This window comes from Amblyomma mixtum, chromosome 9 (genome assembly GCF_055824585.1).
Source record: "Amblyomma mixtum isolate Tamu chromosome 9, ASM5582458v1, whole genome shotgun sequence".
NCBI classification, from domain to species: domain Eukaryota; kingdom Metazoa; phylum Arthropoda; class Arachnida; order Ixodida; family Ixodidae; genus Amblyomma; species Amblyomma mixtum.
Window position 1 is genome coordinate 115,096,228 of NC_143020.1, and position 12,058 is coordinate 115,108,285.

The window sequence follows — 12,058 nt, forward strand, 5'->3', positions numbered from 1 at the left end:
TTTGTTCAGCACTGAAAGATGTATTTGTTACTAAGAAAATGGGATTTAAAAACAGAGCATTCAGTTTCCTACCGCAGTGATTAAAGGACTGCAGACACCAAATGTTTGCGCGTTTTCTTTTCAATGACGCACTAGACATTGGTATACACGGAGCACCTCGTGGTATTCGCCTACGACCGGTAAATAATTTACAATTCAATTTCTTGGTGATGCTGTTTCGGTTTCAACAATCGAACGATGGCTGTGATGTGTAGTTGATTTTTAGGTCACGTGAGGCACGAAAAAATGTCAATATTACCGCTGATACGTCGTTTGTTGTAATTATGGTTATTAAAGCAGTTGGCTGAACTGCTGTAGTGAATTAAAACTGCATAGCAGCATTTAAATTGCCGTTTTTTTTCTTCCGTCACATGACATATACATCTACTATGTGTCACAGCCATTGTTCGCTCGATGAAACTGAAACAGCGTGAAAGAAGTCCGATTATAAATTATTTTTTGGTTTTAAGCAATAACCACGCGGAGATCAATGCATTCTAAAGTATCATTTGAAAGAAGAAAACTCGTAATAAAATTTGGTGTCTATAGTCCTTTAAGGGGGGACACTGGTCTTTAAAAGAAAATTTTATTAATTTAGTCATAGTTATGATATTTTCAGGGCACATGCATTTTTGTGCGCTGATTCTAGATATGTCATTTAATTTCATGTAAAACAATTTCTTGAGCACTTACCGTATTTACTCGCGTAATAGGCGCACTCGCATAATAGGCGCACCCCAAGTTAGGACGCGAAAAATCAGATTTTTTTATTTCCGCGCATAATAGGTGCATCCCGAACTTGGCACTGTGATCAATACTGTATTTACACGATTTCAAGCCGACGCCTCGCCACCCCCCGCTTCCCAATCTTTATTTTAACAAATTTTTTACTGAACTGACTACTAGTCCTCACTAGTGCTGCTGCTGTCGCAGCTGCTGCGGACCCACAGCACGTACAACGACATCGCGTGGAACAGCCGCACACAGATTTCAGGGATGCTCACTTTAAACGTCTGTTTGGACAGCTTCATCTCCAGCCGGAAACGTTCCCCACTTAGGCCCGCGAAAACCTCGGCGCTTGGAGTCGCGTACGAAAATTTAGGGACGCCGCGGTTGCAACTGCCGCCCTTCTCGGCCACGTCGTATTTTCCGACCTGCCGCACGCTTGCCGTGTTCGAGAGCAACCTCCCAGCCGTGTAGCTAAAACAGCAACGCTCCGCGGCAAAGCCATAAACCACGATAACTATCGCGCTACCGCAAATCCCGGCACTTGACAGCAACAACAACAACAAAAAAACGAGCTGGTGATGCTGATGGCGATATAGATAGCGAAAGCTAGCGGCGGAGGAAAACGATGACGATGATGATGAGCTTGGCCTGTGCGCGTGTGTGGCCTCCACGATAAAGCGCCTGTTGCGCGCATCCAGAGCCGATCGCAGAGGCCTCGGCGCGTGCATTCCGAAGGCTATTCCCGCGTGTGTCGTGGAGAGTTTCGGTGCGGCCCTACACGGATCTTTTTTTTTTTTTTCAATATTTTCTTCGCGAAAACCGGGTGCGGCCTGTACACGAGTGCGTTTACGTGGTGTGTTCAATTTTGCGAGTCGAAAAATTTCCGGAAATTTTACCCCGCGTAATAGGCGCACCCCGAACTTTGAGCCGGATTTTCTGGAAAAAAAGTGCGCCTATTATGCGAGTAAATACGGTATGCACTTTTTATGCAAGTATTTTGCGGAGAGTTTTGAAGAAAATTTGCTGCAGGAAACTCGCTGAAATGTATGCCATTGGGTTCTCTTGACACCAAGGAACGCAATAAGGGTAAAATTATCATTCTGGCTCTAATAGAACATCAGTAATAGGGTACTGAATCTGCCACTTCAGAAACAGGAATACACACTTTTCTTCTCATTTCTGAAGTGACAACTTCAAAACTCTATAACTCAAGTTCTATAATAGCCAGGATAATAATTTTACCCTTATTGCATTCCTTGATGGCAAGAGAACCCAATGGCATGCATTTCAGCGAGTTTCCCGCAGCAAATTTTCTTCAAAACTCTCCGCAAAATACTAGCATAAAAAGTGCATAAGTGCTCAAGGAATTGTTTTACATGAAATGAAATGACATATTTAGAATCAGCACACAAAAATACATATTGCCTGAAGATTTCGTAACTGTTACTTCATTAATAAAAGCTTTTTTTTCAAGACCAGTGTCCCCCCTTAAAACAGTAACTCTAAGACTGAAAAAGGTCCTGTCATCGCTATTTGGAAGTGAATGATGGTGCAGCCTAGCCTATTGGATCTGAATGTAAAATGCGATCTTGACGTCACCACAGTTTGTTTGCAAAATCGGCCAATGATGGCGACACTTGTGTTTGAATTTGTTACCTGTTCTAGCCTATATGAGCTCCATTTCCAGTTAAAGTTGCCTCGTAATCATTAGAACTTGGTAATTTATCTGTCACTGCAGTGCTTTACAGTTTGCAAAATGCGATCTTGACGTCACCACAGTTTGTTCGCAAAATCGGCCAATGATGGCGACACTTGTGTTTGAATTTGTTACCTGTTCTAGCCTATATGAGCTCCATTTCCAGTTAAAGTTGCCTCGTAATCATTAGAACTTGGTAATTTATCTGTCACCGCAGTGCTTTACAGTTTAGTTTGCAGCAACTAAATGTTTGATAGCACTTTTCTTGCAAATTTTTTCTTGTACTGAGCCCCGCCGCGGTGGCTCAGTGGTTACGGCGCTCGGCTGTTGACCCGAAAGACGCGAGTTCGATCCCGGCCACGGCGGCTGAATTTCGGTGAAGGCGAAATTCTAGAGGCCCGTGTACTGTTCGATGTCAGTGCATGTTAAAGGGACAGTGAGGAGAGCACTATGAATATTTCTTTTATAGCAAAATCCGATAGTTCGGCATTTCATGGCTTTGTTGCCACTTGGCCGGCAGCGAAAGATGCATTTATTTCTGAGAAATTTGAATTCGAAGTTGGAAAAGTTTTTCCCGCCGCTCTGATTCAAACTTGGGATTCTCCTATGACGACACAGGACTAAGTGACGTGAAACATGACGTGCGCATGACGTAACGCAGACTCCGTGATTTCTGCGGCCAGCAGTGCGGCCTAGCAGCAGCCGAAAAGAAAGCTACCACCGGCTGCACGTTGAAGGCATCTATTGCGGCCGTCGCTACAGTCGCTTCGCTTACGTTTGCACTGGCGTTTTGCCAGCGTTACGATGGATATCTTTCTCAATGTCGCCAACGAAGTTCTCGCAAATAGACAGCTTTAGCATACCGTGTACCATGGCCGTGTACCTTGTTACCGCTAGCGGAATACCGGCAGCCAGCCTACTGCGGATGAGCAGGCGCTGATTGGTCCCGATGCTTCAGGCGCGCTCGTAGCTGCCGGGCACGTGGCGCCATCTGGCGCCGTCAAGGAGATTTGCGCATGCATTGGCTGCGCCTCAGTGATTTGTGGCTTCTCGTGTTCTAGTGTTTCTAGAACCATTGGTTCTAGCAACACTGTTTTGTCCTATGATGTCATCACGCTTGTACTTGCGAGTTTGGCCTGTGGCGGCGATACCTGTATTTTGGTTCTTGCTCTTTTCTATGTTACAAGAGCTTTGTTGTCAGTATGAGCGGCGTTTTTGTAATCAGGAGCTCGTATCCTGTTGATACAAGCCAACTTCAATTTCTCCTCAGTGTCCCTTTAAAGAACCCCAGGTGGTCGAAATTTCCAGAGCCCTTCACTATACGGCGTCCCTCATAGGCTGAGTTGCTTTGGGAGGAGTCACATTGTCAAGCCTTGAGCGACCAGGTGGTGGAGTAAAAGCCAGAGTCACTTAGGGAAAGCGCCACCTCGCTGTGCTGTGTTGCAGGCCTCCGTGGAAACCCAGGGCAGTGAAGACACCACAGTGGTTCCTGTGCCAGACAAGCTGGTCACAATGCTCATGCCAAAGTTGGGTGAGTGGCGTGGAATTCCCAAACTGGTTTTCTTCATTTTGCATGTATGTTTCATCTCTGCTTCTCTTCCAGTGCGCAGGCGTTAGAAAAGCGGCTGTTTCTAACGACCACTGTTGTGAACATGGGCTGTAAGAGGGGCGCCTTTTTTTCTTGTTATTGCCTTGTTTCAGAACCTCTCTGCTCATTGTGTTGCCTAAACCCAAGTAACCAAATCAGTATACCGTATTTACTCGCATAATAGGCGCACTTTTTTTCCAGAAAATCCGGCTCAAAGTTCGGGGTGCGCCTATTACGCGGGGTAAAATTTCCGGAAATTTTTCGACTCTCAAAATTGAACACACCGCGTAAACGCACTCGTGTACGGGCCGCACCCCGTTTTCCCAAAGAAAATATTTTTAAAAAAAAGATCCGTGTAAGGGCCGCACCGAAACTTTCCACGACCCACGCGGGAACAGCCTTCGGAATGCACGCGCCGAGGCCTCTGCGATCGGCTCCGGCTGCGCGCAACGGGCGCGCTTGATCGTGGAGGCCATACACGCGCGCAGGAGCTTCCAGACGCCACCCACGGAGGGCGCCCGAGGTAGAGCTTATCATCATCATCAACGTTTTCCTCCGCCGCGAGCTTTCGCTATCCATATCGCCATCAGCATCTCCAGCTCGTTTTTTTTTTGTTTTTGTTTTTTGTTGCTGTCAAGTGCCGGGATCTGCGGTAACGCGATAGTTCATCGTGGTTTATGGCTTTGCCGCGGAGCGTTGCTGTTTTAGCTCGACAGCCAAGTACCTTAACAGCTACACGGCTGGGAGTTTGCTCTCGAACACGGCTAGCGTGCGGCAGGTCGGAAAATACGACGTGGCCGAGAAGGGCGGCAGTTGCAACCGCGGCGTCCCTAAATTTTCGTACGCGACTCCAAGCGCCGAGGTTTTCGCGGGCCTAAGTGGGGAACGTTTCCGGCTGGAGATGAAGCTGTCCAAACAGACGTTTAAAGTGAGCATCCCTGAAATCTGTGTGCGGCTGTTCCACGCGATGTCGTTGTACGTGCTGTGGGTCCGCAGCAGGACTAGTAGTCAGTTCAGCATAAACTTTGTTAAAATATAGATTGGGGAGCGGGGGGTGGCGAGGTGTCGGCTTGCAATCGTGTAAATACAGTATTGATCACAGTGCCAAGTTCGGGGTGCGCCTTTTATGCGTGGAAATAAAAAAAATCTGATTTTTTGCGCCCAAACTAGGGGTGCGCTTATTATGCGAGTGCGCCTATTATGCGAGTAAATACGGTAGTATTCATGGGATTTTAATGACAGATTCCTTTGTGGATCTGTATATTTCAAGATGTATAATAAGTGAGCAGTAATTACTCACTGGCATCCACCCAGGCGCAACCATACGTCTACAAAGGAAAGCTATACAGAGTTCCATAGAAACTTTGTAGTTAAAAAAAAATTCGTTCTGGTCCGGGGTTCGAACCCAGGACTGCCCCTTCACTGGAGCAGTCGCTGTACCAACTGAGCTAATCAGGATGGCTAGCATGTGGTAGGGTGAGAGCGTCTGTCAGCTTGGGTGCATGGCTACGAGCAATTACTCTATTATTAGAAATTTGCTCCACGTTGGGGAATTCTCCTAGACATTTGATCAATATTTCTAGATGTCAGTTGTGTATATCCTGGATATTAATTTCTGTTGATTTGAAGTATTTCCATTTATAAATGTGGAAGAGATGCTCCAAAGATGTTACACAGCACCAAAAGTAATCAAAATATTGTGTGAAACAGCACAGCTAAGGGGTAATGCTCAGCTGGAGAGTGAACTTTTGAACCACTGTGCCAGTTTTAGTAAAAATTTCGGTATGGTTTAGCTTCTTGTTTTTGGATTATCATAGCACGAACAGAAAAAACTTATAACTGTCATATAGAGCAGTTAAATCTGTCAACTTAGGACAAAGTGCCCTTGCTGCATAAGTTGGGCCTCCTCTCCCAATGTGACGCTGCTTTGCGGCAATTACTTCCGAGTTTTCTCCTTTTTTCAGCCTTAGAGCTGTCCAGCACCCATGTCTGCTCTTGGGAAATTCATTCCTTGTCTGTGTGGTTGTTTGAAAAGATAACAAATAAGATACTTCAGAATGACGGCCTGTGGGGCTAGTTGGTGCATGACTGAAAATACTGTGGCTCAACGACGACTTTCTTTCTTGTGTTGTCGTTGTTGCGCCGCAGTATTTTCAATAACAAATAACTAGCATCGAACAGAGCCAAAATGAGGTCTGGCTTAAGGGGGGACACTGGTCTTGAAAAAAAAATTTTTATTAATGAAGTCAGAGTTACGAAATCTTCAGGGAATATGTATTTTTGTGTGCTGATTCTAGATATGTCATTTAATTTCATGTAAAACAATTCCTTGAGCACTTATGCACTTTTTAGGCTAGTATTTTGCGGAGAGTTTTGAATAAAATTTGCTGCGAGAAACTTGCCAAAATGTATGCCATTGGGTTCTCTTGACGCCAAGGAATACAATAAGGGTGAAATTGTCTTCCTGCCTATCATAGAACTTAAGTTATAGAGTTTTGAAGTTGTCGCTTGAGAAATGAGAAGGAAAGTGTGTATTCCTGTTTCTGAAGTGGCAGCTTCAATACCCTATTACTCAAGTTCTATGAGAGCCAGGAAGACAATCTCACCCTTATTGTATTCCTTGGTGTCAAGAGAACCCAATGGCATACATTTCAGCGAGTTTCCTGCAGCAAATTTTCTTCACAACTCTCCGCAAAATACTTGCATAAAAAGTGCATAAGTGCTCAAGGAATTGTTTTACATAAAATTAAATGACATATCTAGAATCAGTGCACAAAAATACATGTGCCCTGAAAATTTCATAACTATGACTAAATTAATAAAATTTTCTTTTCAAGACCAGTGTCCCCCCTTAATGAGACTCAGAGTGGCACGAAAACAGCATAGGAAGGTCACGTGCTGTGTTCCAACCTGTCCAAACTTAAGTTTCGGTTTGTCAGCCAATCTGCAGTTGCCACGGCCAAAAATGTGCTTCCTTTTTTAGTTTTTCTTCAGTGGTCTCGTGTACTCTCGGTAGAAGGTCTCCCATGACTAGAAATCGCAAGAAACAAGCTTTCTAGCGTGGACATTCACTTTGCGCTGGGTTTCTTGCCGCTCTGTAGCTAGCCACGTCTTGAAAAGAGGGTTCGTAGGGGCACTTTCAACGGTTAATGCACACCACTGTCTCATGAAAAGAGTTCATTATATTCTTTTCTACTGCACAGATTACAGCCAAACATGGTGGGAAGTTAATTATTAAGTTAGGGATCCAAAACAGCAAAAATTTAAGAACACGTTTTTTTTGGTGAAAATCGTAATTTTAGCCCCACATCTCTCCTTAAAGGGGCTGCGAAACACTGCTTGGGGGGATACCGGCTATACTTCAGGTGGATTCTTTATGGCACACAGATGCTGACTTGAAAAGAATTACAGGAATCGATGCACAGGAGCGGGAGTTATTCAATGAAGAAATTTCAAAATACATGCCTTAGTCGCTTTGGGACGTTAAACCCCATAAACCAACCAACCAAAATACAAGCAAACAAAACGCTGCCCTCAACTCGATTTTGGCGTGGCTTCCCACTCCTATTTCGCTCTCCCAATGACGGCACCTGGCGCAACCAATCAAAACAGCCTGTCAGAGCACGTCGCGGAAGTTTGCACTCCATGGTTGCCTGCTCTTTGCAACTCGTTCTTGCTGAGGCTGGCAGCGTCGTTTCCATGCCAGAGCCCCTGGTGGTGTATTTTTATTTCACTTGCTTTGCAGGGCTTTTATCTAAGACGAACAAGTTGTTTTTGTTGATCTAATATAAAACACCGACAGGTGACAACATGTGTCTCTATTTATTCACACAATTTGCAGTATATTTACTGTTTGTTCGATCATCAAGCTTGCGCCAGGTGACGTCATATCTGCTGCTAAAACCCGCCACTGTGTGGGGACACCATGAGAGTCATGAATTTGTTTTTGGGAGGGCATTAAAATATTAAAAAACGGAATATACGCGGTATTACTGACGCTAATAGCACCATTATAACTCACTGTATGCGATCAACAGGCAAGACAGTCAACTAAGATTGTGTTTCTGGGCCCCTTTAAGGCTGGAATGTCCCAGGATATAACTAGACGGCCACAATGTGTTGCGTATAGTATCCTTACTTCTTGTGCATGCTTGCAAGAGCGTAGCATCAGAAGTGAAATGTGAAATAGCTGAAATATCTGTTTCCAAATGAAATAAGTTTTCAGCGCAATGCGTTTAGTTGCATAAAACAAGCACTTTTATTTTCTGCGTCGAACTTTCTTTATGAAAATTTGGGGCGACTGGGCCTATGCACAGGGCTGAAGTTTTGCCGGTGTACAAGTAAGCAAATTCAGGCTAGCTCTGTACTGTTACGTTAGAGCTTTGCTTCACAGTGTCGGAACGTCATCATCATCAGCCTGACTGCACCCACTGCAGGGCAAAGGCCTCTCCCATGTCTCTCCAATTAACCGAGTCATTTGTCAGCTGCAGCCACCGTATCCCCGCAAACTTCTTAACCTCATCCGCCCATCTAATTTTCTGCCGCCTCCTGCTACGCTTGCCTTCTCTTTGGAATCCACTCCGTTACCCTTATAAGGACCAGCGGTTATCCTGCCTTCGCATTACATGCCCTGCCCAAGCCCATTTCTTCCTCTTGATTTCGACAAGGGTGTCATTAACCCGTGTTTGTTCCCTCACAGCAGGAAATGTAGTCTCAAGAGCCGCCGCGGTGGCTCAGTGGTTATGGCGCTCGGCTGCTGACCCGAAAGACGCGGGTTCGATCCCGGCCACGGCGGCTAGAATTTCTTTTGAGGAGAAATTCTAGAGGCCCGTGTACTGTGCGTTGTCACTGCACGTAGAAGAACCCCAGGCGGTCAAAATTTCCGGAGCCCATCACTACGGCGTCTCTCATAGCCTGAGTCGCTTTGGGACGCTAAACCCCATAAAACCAAAACCAGTCAAGAGTCCGAGCTAAGAAATGCAGTTAAAGGTGTCCATAAGACGGAGCGTGCTTTCCGTCATCACTTTGCGGCAGGTGGGAGTCCGGAGGAGCAGCAGCAGCTGCAGTGTCCGGCGTGCGAGTTCCAGGCGGGCTATCCCCAGCAGCTCCAGGACCACCTGCTTGTGGTGCATGCGGAGGCGGTGGTGCGCTGCCGCCGCTGTCCGCACGCCTGCCTGTCGCGCGACGCACTCATCGCCCACTACCGAGCGCAGCACCCGCGCTGCGTTTGCCAATACTGCGACCACATCGCAGACCAGGTGGGCACTCACTGTTCTTTAAGGTGGCGGTCCCACTCTGACGGTGAGCGGGAACCATTTTTGGTGATATTTGTACGTCGACTGTACCTCGCTCGTTCGCTTCATAAATATGGTTCAGATATCTCCGAAAAGCTACTTTTCTCTGCTTTCAAAAGATGCATTTTGTTTAACGGTAGCTGCAAATTTGTTGCAACTGTAAAAGAAAACGCAAAGATGAAAACTGGCAGTTGAGCTCAACTTGTCTCAGGAAATGCAAAATTGTGAAAAACCTCTTGCACCTAGAGAAATATCTTTCGAGATACTTTGAGATCGGATGCTAATCAACATATTTAAGCATTTAGAAGTACGTGTATAGATTAGTTTATTAGCCACACATGTTTGAAAAGCATAGAAAACAGAACAATGTAATCTGCAATAACTTTTGGGATATGCATTGCATTGCGGCGCCTTTTTGTACATTTTGAGATCGTCTAATCGCCCTTCCATTCTGAAAATTTCATCCGTCTGCCTTGTTTAGTTTAAAAGTTATTCCTGATCAAAATTAGCGTTTTTTCGAAATAGTTAAAAACGGAATGCAAAATTGTTCAGATAACCAGCGCGTGGAAGTTTTGAGATTTTGCGTGAAGAAACTTAATACTTCGCTCTACGCGGCTAAGCATCGCCTTTACTCTACGGCTTTTGGGGAATGCGCAATGTCTAGTTGATTTTAGCTACCTTTTTTGTTCTCCTCATGAAGGACACAAGCTCTTGAAACGTTTCGCGGCTTCTTTATTTCTGGCAAATATACTCTTAAAATGTCGGTCTCTCATTCCTTTAATCAACTTGTAACAATTGCCAAGAACAAAGTCCACAGAATACAAACAATAATAGCAATAACGCAGCGACATGCGATAAATGTAGATAAATTTAGTAAGTAGCGCCATCTACACACATGCACGTGTACTAAATAACCACAGTTCAAAAAAATAACGAGTGTGGCGCTGCTAAACATTTACAATCAGGAGGTGTTCACGAGAGGGAACGATACCTCTACGATGTTCGCACGTTTCCCTCGATTTTGCCCTATGTAGTGTGTGTCGAACTTCCAAGCAGATTTCCGCCATATTGCTTTGCTGGATTGTTTTGTAGCGTAAAGCTAGTAAAGCCACGCTACGCGGGTCAGAGCCGAGTTTTGCGCGAGTGTGCGCCGCCTGTTATGCGCAGCGCGAGAACCACGTGACGTCACGAGAGGCGCAGGTCCGCCGGTGCGAGCTCCTCGCTGCCGGCGCCGCCGGCGTGCGCTCCTCTCCGACGCGTGACCTCGTGTTTACGACAGTTGCGCCGCGCGCTACTGCGCATACGCGAGGAGGGTGCGCGGAGAAATGACGGTCACGCTCAACATGTAAGTTCTGGTAAGCTAAGGAGAGTCGAGCCGCTGCCAAACGGCGCAGAAGACTGGAAAATGTAAATTCTTCCGATCCCGAGCTTGTCGCCTGGCAGTTTGCCGTCGAGCAGCCAAGGCGAAACGTGCGGCCGAAACACCGGATCACTTGACGCTACGTATATCCAGGCATAGCAGAGCTAAGCCACTGCCAATTTTTTTCACCTGACGCTACGAAACGCATTCTGAGCGTCGAATTATTTTTCGAGGACAGCTTTGGCATTGCTAAAGCGACAGGAAAGGGAAGAGACAGGCTTTCGCTTCGTGCTGCCGGTTGTTCGTTGTTCCGGCTAGCGCTGTGGAGGGGAAGTTGGAGAGCGCTCGATTCGCCTGCACTCAATGCACCAGTTCGGCAAAGTTCTGCGGCAGCGGCGGTGCGGCGGGTGTGTACCGCTAGTTCCGGCACTTTGAGCGCAGTTTGGCACTGTCTGCTTCCAAAACGGATGGTCGAGTGCAGGCCTGGTCGTCGCTAGCCTTTGCGATGCCAATGAATTGGAGCCAGCTGTTTACAGCCTACATCAGCGGCAGCCAACCTCTCGTATCTCATGAATAAATGTGCAAACCGCACATCACAATAACATGTTGCCATGAACCAGCCTCGATCCGTTTCTTTGGAGAACTCGAGCAGCGTTCTAGCTTGTCGACGAGTGAAAGTTACTTGAGTCTCCGCCGTTTATCAGAACAAGCAAACCATCATCTGCTTCCATGGCGGCTGCAGCTGCACTATTTCAGCACTAACCATGGAGCAGGTGCAGTTTTCCTGAACTAGACTCGCACTTCTTTCAAACGAATGGCGTGGTTCAGAGGGCGCCATGTTCCACCGCTGAAATGAATCCATTTGGTATATAAGTCGGGTACAACTCAAGAACGAAGCAGCACATGCTCATCAAAGGAGACCGCCCAGCCAAGCGCGTCGACCGAACAGTTTTCTGTTCGGTCACCACAGGTGCGCCGCGACAGCAGTGGAGACTGAAGCTGCCACGACCGTCTGTTGCCGAATATGACCCCACCTGTAGCATTCAGCGCTTTTGCGAAAAAGACGCTCTCGCGCGGATCTATGCGAAAGGTGAGCAGCCCAGCCCTCTCCCCCCCCTCCCCCTTTAGTGGCCAGTGCAGCTGAGACAATTAACGGGGGCACCACACCTACTAGTACCTTCGCCTTTCTCCCTGTCTTTTCCCCTGCTCCTGCTCAGGTGCTCCTAGAGACGATGGCGGATGCCGGGGCAGCAAAATCTCTTCCTTTCTTTTTGCGTTATTATTCTTTTAGCCTTATCCCGAACAAAGGACATCTACCGTCGGCGACACGGGGACAAAGCGCCGACTCCTTC

At 46.6% G+C, this 12,058-nt stretch overlaps 1 protein-coding gene across 2 annotated transcripts in view; it reads left to right on the plus strand.

Annotated features, from left to right (window-relative positions):
• The window catches only part of LOC149330855 (uncharacterized), a 44,769-nt gene that overhangs the window by 18,355 nt on the left and 14,356 nt on the right, over positions 1-12,058 (plus strand). For both annotated transcript variants that reach the window (XM_089561558.1, XM_089561559.1), the window contains exons 10-11: positions 3,911-3,995; positions 9,087-9,310. In XM_089561558.1, the coding sequence (XP_089417684.1) occupies positions 3,911-3,995; positions 9,087-9,310 (309 nt within the window). The remainder of the gene's footprint in view (positions 1-3,910; positions 3,996-9,086; positions 9,311-12,058) is intronic.